Source organism: Cnephaeus nilssonii (assembly GCF_951640355.1).
Source record: "Cnephaeus nilssonii genome assembly, chromosome: 16".
Lineage (NCBI taxonomy): Eukaryota > Metazoa > Chordata > Mammalia > Chiroptera > Vespertilionidae > Cnephaeus > Cnephaeus nilssonii.
In genome coordinates, this window is record NC_137087.1 from 57,057,668 (window position 1) to 57,076,644 (window position 18,977).

Here is an 18,977-nt window from a genome sequence, read left to right on the forward strand (position 1 = left end):
TTGTGTTGCCCTGGCTGGTGTGGGTCAGTGGTTGAGCATTGGCCCATGAACCAGGAAGTCATGGTTTGATTCCTGATCAGGGCACATGCCTGAGTTTGGGGCTCAATCCCCAGTCAGAGTTGTGCAGGAGGCAGCTGATCGATGTTTCTCTCTCTATCCCTCTCCCTTCCTCTCTCTAAAATCAATTAAAATATATTTTTTAATCTTTATTGTTGAGAGTATTAGATAAAAATATATTTTTTAAAAAAGAATCAGCATTGCGCTTCATGCCTGTTCCATTTAGACCTATAAATACATACATTTCAGAGTGATATGCATTGTTTAATGTTTCTCAGTCACCTTGTACAATTGCTGTGAATAAGTCACTACTTCGTGAGTACCTCTGGGCCACCAGACATACAGGCAGGCAGAGGAACAAGAAGAGGAATGTCTGTCTTTTCCTTGTCTAAACACTCAGCTCTCCGCACAGCACATTGTTCAATACATTACCCATTTTTAAAAAATCAGCCGCTCTTCATGGAGGGCGTTGGGTAAAAGAAGGGAAGTGCTGGAGCCTGAGCTATTGCTCCTGAGAGCAGATTTCAGGTTCGAGGAGAGCCTATTCCTTCCCTAATATGGTTGGATTTCTGTGCCGGACAACTTGCGTGCAGCTCAAAGTCCGGGCCTCCTGGGAACCCAGGTGTGGCTGGCCCTCAGACACCCGGGAATATGGTGGGGCAAGGGCCGAGGGCCGAGGGCCAAGCTAGCACCCGCCTCTGCCCAGGAGAAGCCAGGAGGCGACGCCCCCAGGTGGAGACCGGGGCGCTGGACAGAAGCCGCGGGCCACGCCGGCCGTCCCGGGCCTAGGTCAGCCGGGGTCGCCGAGGTCCCCCGAGGACGCTTAAGCCCCGCCGGGCTCGGGCGGGCGCCCTCCAGGCGGGGAGGGGCACGGCCCTGGGCAGGCGGGCCCCCCAGGTACCAGGGGTCCGCGCTCAGAGGTCTCAGGGCTACTTCCAACCGCTCGGAGTCAGATAGCGGCCGGCCCGGGCGGGGCCGTGACACCACCGACCCAACTTCCGCCCCCAGACCCTCGTCTCCGCCCCAGACCCTTCTCCCCCCGCCCCTCCGGCTCGTGGCCACGCCCCAGTCTCCCAGGCTGATCTCGCGATACGTGCGCGGTCTCGCGATGCAAGGCTGTGGGCGATGCCGGGCTGTGGGCGGGGCGTGCCCTGAATGGCTTGGCCGGGGGCGGCGCCGTGGGCAGGGCGAGTCGTCCCCTGAGTGCCATGGCCGCCGTGCGTGTCCTGCTGCTCCGGGCCCGCGGCCCGCTGCTCCCCCGGCCCGGCCGCGTGGCGCTGCGCCCCTTCGCCTCGGGTGAGTGCGGGTGGGGCCGCCGCCGCCGCCGCGCCGAGCTCGCTGGGCCCTGGGCATCGGTCGGGGCCACGTCTGTTTGGAGCCGGCTGGGTTTACCTGACTGTAAGGGGCTGTGCAGGGAGCGCCGCGGGCATTGCAGTGGTCGTGCGCTCTGTCCTGCCCGGTCCTTTCCCTTCACCCCTGTATCCAGTTCACGACCCAAGTACCGAGTCGTGTCGGTGTTACCCTGAGTTCTCCTTGACCCCCCTGCACCCTGGCTGTACTCAGCAACCGTTTCCAGCCCCCCCCCCCCCCCCCCGACAGGTTCGCTGCCGCTGAACACCTTACCTGTTATTCCCGTTTCTCCCCAGCAAGCCCACGGGGCAGGGACTGTGATCCCTGTGTTACCGTTCACGAAAGCGGCCACTCCAACATGCAGACACACATGCACGCCTTTGTCTCCACAGGTTACCCCTCTTCCTCTCCAGGTCATTGCTGACCCCCACGTCTGAGCGGACTGCCCTCCGGGGCGGTGGAAGTCACCCGTGCCTGTGTGTGCCCCCCACTGTTAGGGTCGCTGAAAGAGGAACACACAAGGCCAAAAGGGGTGAAGAATTATGAATTTATTAGGTCATCTGGGTATCAGATGGGCTGAGCCCCAAATTGGCACCAGCACCCAAAGACAGGGAGTCAGAGGTTTTTAAAGGAGTCTAGGTGGGCTTTTTCTGGGTGGAGAATTCTCTGTGCAGGTCCCGATTCTGGGAAAGTCCAGAAGGGAGAGAGAGTCGTCTTAGCAGGTGAATTGTGGTCTGAGCAAGTGGAATGTCCATTGTGAAGTGGCCTGAAGGTCCGTTCCCAGGAGAAGGGGTGTGGATTCAATTATTTGATCAGATCTAACACCTTGACAGGTTGCTGCCGCCAAACACCTTACCTGTTATTCCCGTTTCTCCCCAGCAAGCCCAGGGGGCAGGGACGGCGATCCCTGTGTTACCGTTCACGAAAGCGGCCACTCCAACATGCAGACACACATGCACGCCTTTGTCTCCTCGGGTTAACCCTCTTCCTCTCCAGGTCAATGCTGACCCCCACGTCTGAGCGGACAGTTGCGGGCGGTGGACGTCACCTGTGCCTGGGTGTGCCCCCCACCAGACGGTCCACTCAGCAAGGCCAGAACTCTGTTCCGTTCACAGCTTAAGCCCCTTCACCTAGTTGGCATTGGCTGAAAACACGAATTCCTCCTTCCCTTGTTTCTGCGGAATCACAAGTCTCTCATGCTGACGGAGGCCTTCAGAAGGAAGGCTGCTGTGGGCTGTTGTTCATTGCTGGGCTTTTTGTTTTTGTTTTTGTTTTTTTTAACTTCAGGAAAGATTCAAACATCAGTGGAAGCAGAGTGGTGGAAAGGCCACCCATGTGGCCGAGAGCTGCGTGCTGCAGCCACCAGGGACTAGTCAGGGGTCCCTCAGGTCTGTGCAGGTCACTGTGTCCACCGATGGGGATACATCCCCCCAGTTTGATGCCTGTATGAATAAAAATATCTCCTTTCTTCTTGTCCCAGGGGCTAACTTTGAGTACATCATCTCAGAAAAGAAGGGGAAGAACCAAAACGTGGGGTTGATCCGACTGAACCGCCCCAAAGCACTCAACGCGCTCTGCGACGGCCTGATCAAGGAGCTCAACCAGGCGCTGGAGGCCTTCGAGAAGGACCCAGCCGTGGGGGCCATCGTCCTCACGGGCGGGGAGAAGGCGTTTGCAGGTGTGGTGGGCAGCGTGGTGGCAGGTCACCCAGGTGTACGAGGGGTGGTCTGACCGTGATCACGCCCGTGGTGTGGTGTTGCAGACAGACTTACACCTCTGAGGTAGGGTCAGAAAAGCTCATACAGTTTGGGGTTGACTTACATGTAAAATGGAAATGGGCTGGGGAATTGCTTGGATGAGCTGCTCGGTATGTTTCAGGCGTGCTCTGCCAGCAGAGGACGTTTGTTCGGGTCCTCCATAGTCAGGTATTGTGTGTTGAGGGCTCAAGTGACCAATGAATAAGCCCAGCCTTCTCTGAGTCCACCTTGAGTCTATTTCTTGTCCCGGGGTCCCTCCGTATCACTTCTGTGAGCATGTATCACAGCGATTTGCCACTGTCCACCACTGCGCAAGCCAGGTCCCCCCAGGAGCCCCAGTGCCTGCTCACAGTGGACACTCAGGAGCTGCCTCTTGGGGTCTCTGCACTCTGGTAACTGTGGCCTCACTTCCACCAGCTGGAGCCGACATCAAGGAGATGCAGAACCAGCGATTCCAGGACTGTTACTCCACGGGGTTCTTGAGCCATTGGGACCATCTCTCCCGGGTCAAGAAGCCAGTCATAGCTGCTGTCAATGGTTACGCTGTGAGTGTCTGCCCGAGTCTCCCTCCCACTCAGGATTCCTTAGGGAACCGTACTTGTGAGTGTGACGTATAACCGGTTTTCTTTTGAAAAGGCCTAAGCCTGGTTCCCAGGCCAGGAGGCCTTTCCCACTCGATGCCAAAGAGCCAAAGACTATAAGGAGAGGAGGTGTTTCAGCACCTGCTTTTGTCAGTGCCCCCTCTCCCCCAGTGTTCATGACGACCCCGTGACTCCCTGTAATGTTCCTCCCCTCTCCTATGGTAAAGGCATACGTGTTGGCTTTTGTACAGTTGTAATGGCTTTCCGCCCTGCACTGCACCTATCAACTAACCTCTTTAACTACTGTTGGAAGCTCTGTGTCCTCTGTTTGGTGCATTGAGGTCTCCTGCAGGCGTGTTGACTGCTCAGAGATGCTGGGCTGGTCATAGCCTGAAGAGAAGTGATGAGAGCATTTCACTTTGTGACTGTTTAATAAAGCTCCCTTGGGGTAAGCCAGGACCAGCGATTAAAATGTATTGGAACAGCCATGCCCGTTGGTTTGCTCACTCCCTGTGGCTGCCTTCGAGCCTCGGCAGAGAGATCTTGGGACCCTCAGAGCCGAAAGTATTTGCTCTTTGGCCATTTACAGGAAGAGTTGAGCAGCCTCAGCCATTTTATAGGAAATTCTTGGGAACACTTAACTAACTTTGCACCACTGTATTAATCTTTGCTATACCCCAGACTGTTTCTTTCTTCTTCTTTTTTTTTTCTTTTAGAAAAATTACTTATTTAATTTCTTTTTTAAAATATGTTTTTATTGATTTTAGAGAGGGAGAGAGAGAGAAACATCGATCTGCCTCCTACATACCCCTATTGGGGATTGAGCCCGAAACCCAGGCCTGGGAATCGAACCTGCAACCTTTTGGTGCATGGAACTACGCCCAACCAACCGAACCACGCTGGCCAGGATTGTGTTTCATTTTAATAGACTATTTAAGTAAGAAAATAGAGTGATTTTGTGATTGGATTCCCTGATGACCCCTCATGTTTTGCAGCTTGGCGGCGGCTGTGAACTTGCTATGATGTGTGACATCATTTATGCTGGAGAGAAAGCCCAGTTTGCGCAGCCGGAAATCCTACTGGGAACCATCCCAGGTAAAGCGGAGTGACATCTCCAGCATAAGCTCTTCAGGTCACTCCCCAGAGTCTGCCCACCGCTTAGGAGCTTGAGGGCTTTTCCAGGAACAGACAGAGCATGTGGTTTGCACATGACGAGGGATGTGAGGTGGTCATGTGAGCACTGGACAGGTGGCTGCCTCTGTCTGCCCATTGCTCCCTCTGCCCCCAGCTCACTAAGTGTAAGTGGTCACAACAGCACTCAGAGATGGCCATGGGGGTCACGGAACTCTGCCGGCTCCTGGGTGATGGCCACATCCCGTGTCAGACGCTGTTAGGAAGGGCTGACCACACACTGGCTTACGGTCCTTGTAGGTTAGAAGCTCGGAACATGGTGACTGAGGGCCAGCCTGAGAGCTTGTGCCCGGAGGTGACACATGTCACATCTGCTCATGTTCCAGTGACCAGAGCAAGTTTATGGCCTTGGCCAAGTTCAGCAGCGCAGGAAATCAGACCCCCACACACGGAGGTCGGCAGGAGCAATGGGCAAACAGTGCAACCTCTGCCCCTGCGGTCCACCTGGTCAGGATTCCAGGCCTGTGTCCCCACAAGGTCTCTGCCCCACATGTCTCTGCCCAGGGCATCTCCTGAGCCAGCTGGTGGGCAGGAAAGTGTGTCCCATCAGCGAAGGGCAAGGACAGCCCGCATGACCTCCGTGACCAGTGGGCTCTTCCCGTCCCAGCTCCCAAGGTTGGAGTCTGCTGCACTGTGTGGTGGTCTCCCTCAGGTGGTCCCCTTGACTCGCCCTGGTGTCCGGGGTTCACCGTGGGGCAGGTGACTGGGCAGACTGCTCTCTTTCCAGCTGGTGGAGGTTGCGGGGGCGCGTGGAGGGAGCTTCATAGGCTGGACCCCGCAGAGCGCTGGGAGAGAAGGACATGTTCAGAGTGCCCAGGAGGTGGGAGCCCTGCTCTAGGCTCAGACCCGAAGGGGAGCAGGTCAGATCAGAGGCCTCCCCGCAGCCAGGTCTGAGGCCGGAAGCTGTGAGCTCCGTGCATCTGTCTGGAGTCTGACTCCTGTATGAGGTGCTTATGTAGGGCCCTGGGGTGCCAGGTGGAGGGGGGGCACTGAGCATGGAAAGGAGACCTCCCCAGGGGTCCTCAGGTCTCCTGCCTGCCCCCTGCCAGCTGCCTCGCCCCACCTGAGAGACCCATCTTCAGCCCCTCAGACCTTGTGTCTGTGCATGTTGGCTTATACTGGCCACAGAGCCAGCTGAGACCACAGCCTTCTGCCCCTGCAGGTGCGGGGGGCACCCAGAGGCTGACCCGAGCTGTTGGAAAGTCTCTGGCCATGGAGATGGTCCTCACTGGTGACCGGATCTCAGCCCAGGATGCCAAGCAAGCAGGTACAGGCTGGGGTCACCCCACTAGGAATGGAGAGGGGAGAGTTGCCTGCGGGTGCCCTAGTGGACGATCATCACAGCGCTTTCAGGGGTCCTGACAACCCAGGGGACCGCTGCCTGTATTCACATCCCATATGTAAAAAGAGTAGCTAAAGCATATGCACAGGTTACAGAATGGTGTTAAACCATTCATTTCCCAGAGCTCAGTGTAAGCAATGGGGATTCTCTGAGACCTGGCAGCGCACCTGTCCCCGCTGCTCGGTGACGTGCTCTGTCAGAGTCGAGTGACCACACATGCAGCCAGCAGCATCGCCCCAGCGTGGGGACGAGGTGGAACCCTCCCTGCCTTGCTGCAGCCCCTTGTTAATAGCCCAAAAGACCGCTGCTGTCAAAGTGTCGAAACATAACCAGAGCCGCTTCCTCATGTTGTTCACCTTTCTGTGTTTTAGGTCTTGTGAGCAAAATTTTCCCTGTTGAGAAGCTGGTGGATGAAGCCATCCAGTGTGCAGAAAAAATTGCCAGCAATTCTAAAATTATAACAGCGATGGCCAAAGAATCAGTGAATGCAGGTAGGGCTGTGCCAGGGGGAAGGAGAGGCCGCCCGGACTTGTGCGGCTTTAGCGGTTTGGCTCTGAATTAGGCACCCATCCTGGACAACAATTGTTGGGATTCTCAGTATTTCGAATTTGGCTCTTTGTAGAGTTTTTGTTTCTAGTCGCTCGCTCACAAATTCTGTTCTGAGCTCCCGCTGGTACTGAGACCAAGAATATGTCATCCTGGGGGACAGACAGGCACGGGTGCTGGCTGTGTAGGGGGGAGGCCTGATGTCGGCTTCTGAGACTCAGTTTCCCTGGAGCCTGGGTGGAGAGACTGCTTCTCAGTGGTCAGGGGCTGTGCAAATAGCCCGAGGCTTGGCCCAGGGGGCACAGACTCCCAGGACCCCGTGGGAGCCAGGACAGAGGCCACACGCTGCTGTCGTCCTGCACTCTGTTCTCTCTGCTACCTGGCCAGGACCTTTAAGACTTTTAAAACAGTTTCATGGGCTGCCTCAGGCCCTCTGTGTTTGGACAGTTTGCATTCCACCTTTCATGCAGTTTCTCGCCCCTTCCTCTGGGGGAGGCACTGAGCTGGGGGGTCAGGCCTCCCCAGGCCACATTCTGCATCAGGTGCAAGTGCATGGGGCTGTGCAGACTATTTCCTGCCACCACAGAAAAGCACTCCCAGCTCCAGCATCTCACTTCGTAACATCAGGGTTTTCTCTTTCAGCTTTTGAAATGACATTAACAGAGGGAAATAAGTTGGAGAAGAAAATCTTCTATTCAACTTTCGCTACTGTGAGTAAACAGCATTCAAGTAAAGAATCACACATGTTCCAGCTGTACAAGCTGCTGGGAGTGTCCTCGTAGACTTTATCAGCCTACCCTGCTCCCCGTTGGTCAGAGCTGCTAGTGTCCATAGCTGGGTCAGGGGCTGCATCCGTGAGTGGAAGTTGAGAAGGACGGACGGAGCAAGGCCATTTCCTGTCACAAGAGGTCTTCTGGGTGGTCCTTAAATGCAGTCCGTTTACCCATGATTTCCTGTCACTCCACACTTGGAATGGGGTTTAGAACAATGTTTTCTTGGATTTCTGCCAGTGACAAAGGAAATCATTCTTCTAATACAGATTTACCTCTTTTATCATCAGAAGGTCATATATAGGTGTTTTATGAAAGAAAGATAAAAAATGGCTTTGGCTCTTGAGGAAGTGCAGATGTGTGTGTGCGCAGGCATGTGCACACACATGGGCATGCACACGTGTACACACAGGAAGAGAGGCAGAGGTAGAGTCTGGATTCCTGCCTCACGACACCCAGGGTACTGCTGAATTCGGATGACAATTTGGTGAATGACCCAAATAGCGTGCATCTGAGGTTCTCTGTAGATGAGAGTTTATTTGACTCAAAGGTTCGTGGTTCCTGAGTGAACATCGCCTGGGCGTGAGGGGAGGCGGCAGGTAAAAGTACCCATTCCCAGGCCTCCAGGTGGTCCTGCTGCTGCAGAGCCCTCCCTGTCCCCCGCCTGTGAGAGTGGAGAGCCCTGCGCCTATGTGACATCCAGCTCTGCTTTATTCCCTCTCCCCCAGGAGGACCGGAAAGAAGGGATGACTGCGTTTGTGGAGAAGAGAAAGGCCAACTTCAAAGACCAGTAAGAGCTGCTGCCTTTGCCTTAACACCTCCATTGAAAGAGGAAAAATTATTTTAGAACAAATAAACCCTCTCTTTTAAAGAGCAGCGTAGGTGCGTGCACTTTCTCTCCAAGTGTGGAGTTGTGAGAATCGGTGTCTGGAGAATCTTCACATTCTGACCTGAGCGTCTTCTTTTTTTTTTCTATGTTTTTATCGATTACCAAGAGGAAGGGAGAGGGAGAGAGATAGGAATATAAATGATGAGAGAGAATCATTGATCGGCCGCCTCCTGCACACCCCACACGGGATCAAACCTGCAACCCGGGCTTGTGCCTTGACTGGGAATTGAACTTTGACCTCCTGGTTCATAGGTCAATGCTCAACACTGAGCCACGCCAGCTGGCCTAGAATTCTTTTTAATTGTGGTAAAATATGTTCCAGCCATACAAACTGCTGGGAATTTTTAACCATTTTAAAATGTACATTTCAGTGGCATTAAGTGTGTTCGCAGAGTCCTGCAGCCATCACCACCATCCACCTCCAAACTGTTTCATCAACCCAAACAGACTGTATCTCCATGAACTCCAGCCCCCTTTTCCCACCCCCCACCAGCCCCTGACACCCTCTACACTACTTTCTTCCTGTCTCTGTGAATCTAGTATAATGTTTTCAAGGTCTATCAAGGCCATAACATGTAATAGTTTATTTTCATTGCTGAACAGTATTCCTACTAGCATTCTTTTAAATGGCCCTGGAATGTTTGATGATATTGGTATGTTGGAATTTGCGCTTTCCCAGGTGTTGAGTATTTAGACTGCAACGTTTCTTGCTGTCGGAACGATCATGGATAACACTGCGGTGAATGCTGTGAGCAGGAAACCGTGCCCTTGACTGGAGCATGTCTGAGATTGTGAGAAGGAGCTGCACGTTGCAGGGCTGCGCGTGTGGGAACTCGGGCTGTAGGTCAGCAGGGCCTCTTCTCAGTGCTGGGCTGGCTGAGTCTCCGAGACTGATTTCAGGCCTTGCATCGGGATCCCATTCCCGGGCCTGGATCAGAGCTGCTGCATGTGTGGTGTAGGAGGTGCCCCAACAGGAATGTGAGTGGTGGCTGTCACACTCAGTGCCATTTGCTGGGGGAGACTAAATTCCCTCTGCTGGCCTCATTCTTGGGGCGGGCCAGCGCATCGCCTGGGTCACTGTGCAGTGTCAGATACCACATAGGACACTGGGTAACCGAGTGACCCTAGTTATAGGAAACCACCCCTGCCCCCACTGGATGTCTACCATTTAATTCTCACATCACAGCCCAGCTCAGAACTCGGGACCCTCCGTCTCAAACCAGGCTCTCAAGTGGGAGAGAAACAAGTCCTGGGGCCTGGGAAGGAAACCCATGTCCTGCCACCTGGGAGGGCTTCACAGGTGAAGGGGGCGGTTACTGCCCCCAAGCCCCAGAACATCCTTAGACCCTCCAAGGTGAGGGACCCTGCTGGCTGCCATGTGCCCCCCAGTCCTACCCCATGGCTGAGGTCACTTCATGTGTGGGTCATGGCCTTGGGCTGGGATGGAGCTGAACACCAAGGAGAAACCCACCTGCATTTGAGAAAGTTGAAATGATCTGAAAGCTTCAGCTATCTGAATGCCTTAGATCACATGCCTTGTGTTTTGGTTATATTTATGCAGCCAAGTGGGGCACTGGTCAAAACAAGAGTTTGACGTCCTGTGCAGACTGTCTGCCTTGCAGGCATTAGCTCTTCAGTCTCCACCAGGTCTGTTCTGTGTTGTGATCCGAAATCCAGATCAGGCCTCAGAAGGGAGCAGTCTGAGAAGGAGGCGGCGGTGTCTAAGGGATCAGCCCTGCTTCCCAGTGCTGGGAACGGAGCCGTTCTTTTCAGAGAAGCTCGGGTCTTTACCCTTTGACACATGCTGATTACAGAAGTAGGTACAAGGGGAGCTACTTGGAGTGGGCGGCCCGGGGGCAGCGAGCCCAGAGGCAGGCTGTTCTGCATGAAGGTAGATGTGGAAATACTCACTTATTGAAGCTGAATGTGTGACCAGGGCTCTGCTGCGTGACGTGCCACCTATCCTAGATTTGAGTAGACAAGCTGAGTGTCCAGGGATGGAGCCTTAACATTGAGGAAACCACCCGGCCGGCGTGGCTCAGTGGTTGAGTGTCGACCTATCAACCAGGAAGACAGGGCATGTGCCCGGGTTGTGGGTTCAGTCCCCACTGTAGAGCGTGCAGGAAGTAGCCAATGATTCTCATCATTGATGTTTCGTCTCTCTCGCCCTCTCCCTTCCTCTCTAAAATGAATAAAAATTTTTAAAAAAGTAAATAATAAAATAAAATAAAATTGAGAGAACCATTTGTTCGCTGGTTTACTTTTGAGCAGTGGCCTCCACACTTTGATTTTGAGCTGCGGGTCCCCAGAGTTGAGTGGGGCCGGTTCTGAGGATCCTGTTGAGACCTCACACCCTTGTCTTTGCTGTGCTCAGTCAGAAGCTGAGAATGGCTCACACTGAGCCAGCATATTTCAGAAGTCTGTCACCACAGGGTTATTTGGGTTCCAGAACTTACAGGAAAAGGAGTCCACTCCTCCCCCTACCCCCAGGCCTGGTGGAATGGGACCTTCCCCCAGGGCTTGGGGAGTGTGGGGACCTCGAGCTCTCAGGAGACTATAGTGTGTGGCCATGTGCTCTACTGTGACTGACGGAACCGGAACCACAAACCCCAGAGTGAGCTCCCACTCTCTCTTGAGTTAATTGACCTCTGGCCTCAGATTGTTTTAGGGTTTTGATTTATTTCTGAAACTGAAACTTTTCCTTCTCATCTATATAAAATCAGCTTTCCCCTCATATATTTCTACTAAAAGATAAAGCTTTGGAGAATGTTGACTGTAAGTCTCTCCACTTAAACTTGCTCAGCTACAACCCTCACCCTGGGTGGAATCGGCTGCTGGCCCGCAGTTCCGGACTCCACTCTGCACCACCCGGCCAGGGCTGTGTGTTCAGGGCACTGCCGGACGCCAGACTGGGTTTCCAGCCTGGCTCCCTCAGCCAGCCGAGGCTCCCAGGGCCAAGCCGTACGACGTGGAGAAGGCTCTGTTTCCTCCAGGTTTTTCACTGGCTTCGTTGTCTCATGTACACACAGAACTTCCCAGGAGCTGCCAGGCTCTGAGCATCTTGTGTCACCACACGCTGAGGGCTGTGGCCAGAGCACTGGCCGCACAGCCCAGTGTCCATTTGGGAACAAAGTGGAGGCTGGAGGGCTCTGATGGGAGACAGCCTGGCCTGGGCCGGCCTCTGGGCTGCTGGGCAGGTAAGCAGGGCAGCCCTGCAAGGTGAGGGTCGAGGAGCCGGAGCAGGGAGGGCTAAGGCCCACGAGCTAAGCAGGAGCCCATGTGCAGGCTGAGCAATGAGTTTGATGGTGGGTTCTTATGTGAGGGTGTGACTAGGCCAGTGCACTCGGGGGCCTGTGCTGCTGTCTGCCCCACAGCCTGAGTGGGGGGAGGGGGCTGGGAGAGAGCAGACACAGGCTGGAGGCCAAGGGCAGTGTCAGCAGGGCACAGGAGCCACCTGCATTGGTCAGCTATTGCTGCATAACAAATGATCCCTAAATTTAGGGGCTTAACCCTAAATCAGGTATTCCTTCTGACAGTCTAAGTGGGTCAGGAATTCAGACAGGCCTCAGTGGCTCTCAGCTGTGGGCGGTGCTGGGAGAGCCCCATCCAGGTGCTCCCAGTACACAGCCCTCGGCGTCTTCTCCAGGGCAGGCCCAGGGAGTAAGTCCACCACGGGGTCTTCCTACCCCGGGACACCGGGATGGGAGCCCCGGCCAGAAACACACGCGGGTGTCCGGGTCTGGAACTGGCCAGGGACGCGAGGCCCTGAAAGGTGCCTTCTGGGCTGGGTCCCACACCACACCCCCGGGCGCAGCCCCGCCCTCTTCCAGCTCCAGCGGCCCCGCCTTCCCTGCAGGCCCCGCCCATGGCCACACCCCTTCGTCCTGCGAGCCTGGTGGTGCTGAAGGGCATCCCAGCGCTTCTGTCCCCAGAGCTGCTTTACGCCCTGGCGCGGATGGGGCACGGGGACACCATCGGTGAGTCGGCGGGGGACCGAGCCCCAGGATCTGGAGCCCCATCCTCGAGGCAGAAGTCAGGGGCGGCGCCCGGGGCTGGGGTGGGGACTCCCTGCTGGGGTCCTGGCCCACATGGTCCCCATGCCCGGAAGAGCCGGGTCTGGAGGTGGAGTCATTGCGTCGGCCGCCCTGTGCGGACGGAGTAGGACTCACCCCTCCCGAGACTCCGGCTGGCCCCGGCCGCAGCCCTGGCTTTGGTTGGCCCCAGGCGGTCACGAGGACAAGTGCCCTTGGCCCGGGCAGGGTTAGGTCGGGGTTGGGGCTGGTCGCTCCCGCAGCCGAGTATAAGGGGTGGGGAGGGGCCCTGGGTGCTGCTCATGCTCCAGACCCCTCCCCAGATGGCCCCAGAGGGGTCACGTCCCCCGGTGTCTGTGCCTGTTTCTCTTCTCCTGGGCTGCGGGCGGGATTCAGGGTGCAGGCTGCAGTCCAAGCTCCGCCCTCACCCCCTAACACCTGTACAGTTTCTCCTACACCTGGTAACTCCCTCCTCCGCCCTGGCCCGTGGGTTTCCCTGTTGGGAAGGGGTGGGGAGGCTAGCGGATATGGTGTAACATAACACCCATGTGGACCCCAGCATGTCTAACCCAGCCGGCCCTTCAGTTCTTGCAGACAGGAACTTCCCCACCTCCTCCATCTGCAAGTGTGGCCCAGAGGAGATCCGCGCAGATGGTGAGCAGGCCCCCTCCTGCAAGGCGGGGCGGGGGGGGGGGGGCGGGGGAAGGGCTGGAAGGATGGGCGGTGGTCCTGGCCCCAGCTCCCCAGGTGCTGCAGCTCTGCCCCACCTCCACCCATTCCCCAAGCACCCACCAGTGACCCTTGTGCCAGGACCCTCAGGGTGCTCCCTGCAGCCCCCAGCCCCCAGAGGTGACCTGGGCCTCCTGCTCCATTTCTGACACCCCTTGGTGACTTCTTAAAAATGGGGAAATGGAGGCTAGGCACCGTGTGGGCTGACTGAGCAGTGGGGCCCCCATGTCCCCCAGGTCAGTCGGGTTTTCAGCCTTTACCCTGATGTAAAAATCCCAGTACTGTGAACTGGCCTCACAGACTCCAGGGGTCCACATACTCAGCCTCTGACCCTCACGGTGATGGGAGGTGAGGCTGGGAGGGGCCTTGAGCCAGATTCCAGAGAAGATGGTAGGAGCAGAGCCAGCAGTACTGAGTAGGGGGGCCATGGGTGAGGGCCCCATCCTGACCCATTGCCTTGGCAACCACTCCCCACTCAGGGAGCTGAACCCACCGGGCCTTGGTTAGATCCTGGGCCAGGTGCTCTCCTTCCCCAGGAGGGTGGGCCCAGGGGGGCCGTGGGAAAAGCTGGAACGTAAGGGGTGTTTAGGTAAATCACAGTGCAGCCACCAAAAGTGACACACACACGCTGTGCGCATTAGTGGAGGACAAGCAATTAGGATTCAGAGTAAAAAACAGACAGAAAAGTCTGATCGTGTAGAAATGCGGAGAAAAAAGGCAGAAGATGAACTTCGAAGGTAGCAGGTTTCCTTTATGTGGTACCAGATCACAGCCGGTTCCTTCTTTTCATAGGCTCCTGTATCCCCCAATTTTGTACAATGAGCATGTGTTACTTTAACAATCAGAATCTCACTTTATAGGAGAGCGTGGGCCTGGGAGCCAAGTGGGACAGGTTTGGGGGCACTTGGGCAAAAGAGCCCTCTTCCCAGACCCCACTGTCCTTGTCACAGGCTAAAGGTGGCAACTCGCGGCCTCTGGGGTCAAGGAGATGGCGGGCGCTCCTCCCGGTGGATAGGTTTTGAGGGTACCGCCAACAACCTGCATGGTACAGAGTGAAGGGCATGTCAGGGCTGCCCCAGTGCCAGGACAGTGACAGGTGCAGCGGCCAGGGTGAGGAGCCACCAGTGTGACCTCCATGAGTGTCACCAGGGGGGCAGCAGTTGCCTGTGGCCCCTCTATCCCGGGCCCAAGTCAGTCCCTCCCAAGTTGAGGGAGACCGTGTGGCCAGGCCCAGCCACCAGGTGGTGCTGTGGGCACCTGGGTTGGGAGGGCTGGAGTCTGAGGCCGGTCCTCTGTCCGCAGGCCTGGGCATCCCGCAGCTCCTGGAGGCCGTGCTGAAGCTGCTGCCACTGGACACCTATGTGGAGAGCCCGGTGAGGGCCCCTTTTCCAGACCTCAGAGGGCCCACCTGCCTTTGGGGAGGCGGGGGGGTGGGGGGGGGGGGGCGGAATGTGTCCTCAAGGGTTCTAACCCTGATCAGAAGAGCCCTAACCAACACCCAACAAGGGGGGCCTGGAGGCACCCAGGAACAGACTGACCCCTCTGTCCCAGGCTGCTGTCATGGAGCTGGTGTCCAGTGACAAGGAGAGGAGCCTCCAGACCCCGGTGTGGAAGAGCTACCAGTCCCTCCTCTTGGAGGCTGGCTGCTCGGTGAGCCTGCGGCCCCCACCGACAAAGGGGTTGGGACCCTCTGCGCTTCTTTGGAGGCCTGGGAGGAAGGAAGGACAGGCCCAAACTCTGCCCCACGGTTGTGTGAGCGCCTATTCACCCGCAGTGGGAGCGTGACCCTGGGGCCACCCTCCTGCCCCCAGCTTCCTACGTTTTCCCAGGATCCTGACCTGTCTGCCTAGGGGCCCTCACCCACCCCCGCCTCTCCAAGTGGAGCCAGGGCAAGTAGGGTACCCCAGGCCCCCATCTTGTGGTCAAAGACCTGGTCTGATTTTGTGTGACACCCCCCACGCCATCCCCCACGCCCCCCCCCCCCCCCCCCCCCCCCAGTTCCTGGTCCTTGCAGGTAGGAGGCCGAACATCCTTGGGACCCTGGCCTGGAGAACCAGAGAAATGAAGCTCAGAGAGATCATGCCTCCTGATGCCCCTGCTGGGCCCATGGGGTTTCTGGGCAGGGTCCCTCAACCACATTGGTTTGCCTTCCAGAGCCCCCTAGAGAAGATAGAGAGGTTTGAGTTTTATCAGCAAGCCAAGAAGGCTTTTGCTGTTGTAGCAACTGGGTGAGTTCTGGCTGGATCCACTGGGTCCTGATGGGTTGGTTGGGTCCAACTGGGTCTGGGCTGAGTGTGAGGCCCTCCCCCTCCCCACTCCAGAGCTCCCCCACCCTCTGCTCAGCCCCTGACCCCACTGAGACAGATGGTCCCCAGGGAATGGGGTCACTGAGCTGTCCAGCGGTGGTGCACAGCAGGGGTCTGGGCACCCTAGCTCGGCTCTGGGCTCAGCTCAGCTCCTTATGCAGGGAGACGGCCCTCTACGGAAATCTCATCCTCAAGAAGGGGGTGCTGGCCCCCGAAGCCCTGTTCTAGACGGGTGAGGAATCGGGACCCCAGAGCCGGACAACACTACCAGCAGGCCCTGCCCTCCTGGCAGCACCCAGACTCACCCAGCCAGGGCGCGTGGCCTGACAGGTCCTTGGGGGGCTGCTGACAGGCTGGGATTCTCTATCTGAAAACTGATGGAGCCCAGCTGGTGTGGCTCAGTGATTGAACCAAGAGGTCACTGGGTCTATTCCCAGTCGGGGCACATGCCTGGGTTTCGGGCTCCATCCCCAATGGGGGCATGCAGAAGGTGGCTGATTGAAGTGTCTCTCTCATCAATGTTTCGATCTCTCTACCTCTCCCTTCCTCTCTTTTTAAAATCAATAAAAACGTATTTTTTTAAAAAAGAAATATGATGAAATAGTGTAATGACTTGTCAACGTTCAGTCCAAAGTTTTAAGCAGCAGTACCATTTTCACTCACAAAGGCAGAGCGCAGGGAGGCTGCTGGCTCCTGAGAGCAGCCCCCAGGTGCCCGAGATGGAGCCTCAGATGGGAGGTAGGCCTCCACCTACCAATAGGTTTGGGCCTCTTGACTCGGTGAGTTCCTGGGTGTGAGACCAGAGGTCACACAGGTAGACACCCTCCTGCAACCTAAGGACCTGGGGACCTGGGTGGGGGGCTGTGGTGACCCCGCACACTGCAGGAGGCCTGGAGGTAGGTGCAGCCGCTACTCAGGTGGCCCTGAGTGGAGTAGAGGCTTATGCATCCATCCCCCCAGCTGCAGACTCTGGGGTGGCCCTTAGAGAGGGGACCAAGGCCCTTTCTTCAGCCCCAAAGGCAGGAGGGCAGGTGGCAGGGCTGGTCTGGGGGTGGTGCTGGTGGGATGGGAGTGGGATGGCCCTGGGTGGAGGGCTTGAGCTGCCTGGGGTGCCAGCTGGGCCCCATGCCTATGTTCCCTCAGCCCAGTGGTTGAGTGCCTACTGACTATAAAGAAGCCTGAGCTGTCCTGGGAAATGAGGTGGGGGGGTGCAAAGGATGGGAGGATAGGGGCTGCCCAGGCAGAGGGCTGGCCTGAAGGGGTTCCTGTAAGGCTCTGATGGCACCCGGCCAGATGCTCAGACTGGGTCTCAGGGTGGAAGAAATTCCCGCCAGCCATTGCCCCAGACTCAGGGTCTCTCCCTGAGGTCCCTCTTCCTCCAGATCTTCCTACAGCCATGTGAATGTGGGAGCTGGGAAGACTGGGGGCTCCTGGGTCTCTGTCCCTCAGGGCTTGGCAGAGGCTCCCATGTAGGGGCTCGTTCCCGACCTCTAAGAGAGCCTGGGGACTGGTAAGCCCATTGGGTGGAGATCTGGGGCTCAGCCTGGGGAAGGGACCCTGTTTTGGGCCCATCACTGCAAGGGCTTAACCTCAGACCCCATGGCCACTGCTAGGCACACAGAGCCTTTCTTTAAACTGTTTTATTGAGAAATGATAAACCACACATTTCAAATGTACAATGAAGTCTATTTGGACATCACCCTGGCCATTGCAGCTCGGCTGGTTGGGTGTGGTCCCATGCACTGAAAGGTGCTGGGTTCAATTCTGGGCCAGAGCACATGCCTGGATTGCAGGATCAATCCCTGGTGGGGGAGAGTGCAGTAGGCAGCCGATTGATGTTTCTCTCTCACATTGATGTTTCTCTCCTTGCCCTTTCTCTCTCTCTAAAAATAAATAATTAATTAATTAATTTAAAAATGCATATAATAATAAAAGTGTAATATGCTAATTAGACTGGACATCCTTCCGGACAACCGTCCAAATGAAGCCGAGGCTGCGAGGGAAGCCCAGGTCCTGGTTGCTTGCCAGTGGCCAGAGGGAAGCCCGGGTCCCGGGTGCCTGAGGGAAGCCGGTGCCAGCAGCCGGGGGAAGGAAGGCCTACTCTTGCATGAATTTTATGCATCGGGCCTCTAGTATATATATGTGTGTGTGTGTGTGTGTGTGTGTGTGTGTGTGTGTGTGTACATTTGGATATTGTCTACACTCAAGAGAGCCATGCAGCACCGTTGTCACCCTGCATCTCCTCTCCCCCCACCTCGCCTGCTTTCTGTCAGGACAGGTCAATTTACACATTCTGGAATGTCACATGAGTGGGACAGTGTGTGCTCTGTTGGCTGGCTTCTTGCACACATCAGTTGTCATGGGATCATGCATGTTGTGTATATCATTAGCCCCCTTCTGCTGCTGAGCAGTGGGTTTCCCATCATGAGCTGGGTTGTGTCTGGTGTGTGGCTGTTACAGTTATGCTTGCTGTGCCCGTGCACACCCAGGTCTGTGGACAGACGGGCCTGGAGTGCAATGGCTGGGTCGTGTGGTAAGTGTATGTGTAACTTTTTAGGAAACTCCCAAACTGTTTTCCAAAGTCACCGCCCTAATTGACATTGCCACTCCACAGGGAGTGAGCATTCTGACCCTCCTCGTCCTGGCAGCTCTGGGTGCTAGTCCTTCCTGTCAGCTGCGCTGGCGGGTGGGCAGGTGGTGGTGTCACCTCAAGTTTTGATTTGCGTTGCCAGGTGATTATTTTTATTTTTTTAAATCCTCACCCGAGGATATATTTTTCCACTGATTTTTAGGGAGAGTGGAAGAGAGAGGGAAAGACAGAGAGAAACATCGATGTGAGAGAAACACATTGATTGGTTGCCTCCTACACACTTCCCGACTAGGGCCCGGGCTGGGGAGGAGCCTACAACCAAGGTACGTGCCCTTGACCAGAACCTAACCCAGGACCCTTTGGTCCGCAGGCCAACGCTCTATCCACTGAGCCATACTTGCTAGGGCTAGTGATTATTGATGTTGAGCATTTTCTCATGGGCTTATTTGCCTTCCATCTATTTTCTTTGGTGACATGAATACTTGCCCAGTTTGTACTGGCACCGAGGCCTTTAATGAATCTGGTCACCAATAGCAATGGGGGATCCCACACCACAGCAATTCTGGGACACCGGCTGGTGTCCTGCCATTCAGCTCCACTCTGACACCATCTGCCTGGCGATGGCATCAGACCCCACAGGTTAAGAGCTCAGTCCCACAAGACTGTCCCCAGCCCTGCTTTCAGACTCTAGTCACACAACCAGGTTGTCACCTGGGCTTCTGACGCACTGGCTACAGGTTAGAGGTTCTCATGACCCCTGCTTGGGTTGGATAAATTGCCAGAGCAGTTCAGCGAACCCAGATACGTTTTACTCACTAGATCACTGGTTTACTATAAA

At 56.0% G+C, this 18,977-nt stretch overlaps 2 protein-coding genes across 2 annotated transcripts; both read left to right on the forward strand.

The window, feature by feature from the left end:
* Positions 1-1,220: 1,220 nt before the first annotated feature.
* Positions 1,221-10,613, forward strand: ECHS1 (enoyl-CoA hydratase, short chain 1). Its single transcript, XM_079792995.1, has 8 exons — positions 1,221-1,353; positions 2,888-3,085; positions 3,582-3,709; positions 4,741-4,840; positions 6,099-6,203; positions 6,650-6,769; positions 7,467-7,534; positions 8,323-10,613. The coding sequence occupies exons 1-8, from the start codon at positions 1,266-1,268 to the stop codon at positions 8,386-8,388; spliced, it is 873 nt and encodes a 290-aa protein (XP_079649121.1). The 5' UTR covers positions 1,221-1,265; the 3' UTR covers positions 8,389-10,613.
* Positions 10,614-12,358: 1,745 nt separating this feature from the next.
* Positions 12,359-16,140, forward strand: FUOM (fucose mutarotase). Its single transcript, XM_079793031.1, has 6 exons — positions 12,359-12,460; positions 13,100-13,168; positions 14,546-14,616; positions 14,795-14,893; positions 15,398-15,471; positions 15,711-16,140. Exons 1-6 carry the CDS (start codon positions 12,439-12,441, stop codon positions 15,775-15,777), a joined length of 402 nt encoding a protein of 133 aa, XP_079649157.1. The 5' UTR covers positions 12,359-12,438; the 3' UTR covers positions 15,778-16,140.
* Positions 16,141-18,977: the final 2,837 nt, after the last annotated feature.

Bases quoted from the DNA above. Each gene is read 5' to 3' on its own strand.
- ECHS1 (XM_079792995.1), top strand. From the start codon at position 1,266: ATGGCCGCCGTGCGTGTCCTGCTGCTCCGGGCCCGCGGCCCGCTGCTC. The intron at 3,086-3,581 runs GTGTGGTGGGCA...CACTTCCACCAG, and splicing joins CGGGGAGAAGGCGTTTGCAG to CTGGAGCCGACATCAAGGAG. The intron at 7,535-8,322 runs GTGAGTAAACAG...CCTCTCCCCCAG, and splicing joins TCTATTCAACTTTCGCTACT to GAGGACCGGAAAGAAGGGAT.
- FUOM (XM_079793031.1), top strand. From the start codon at position 12,439: ATGGGGCACGGGGACACCATCG. The intron at 13,169-14,545 runs GTGAGCAGGCCC...CTCTGTCCGCAG, and splicing joins AGAGGAGATCCGCGCAGATG to GCCTGGGCATCCCGCAGCTC. The intron at 14,894-15,397 runs GTGAGCCTGCGG...TTTGCCTTCCAG, and splicing joins TCTTGGAGGCTGGCTGCTCG to AGCCCCCTAGAGAAGATAGA.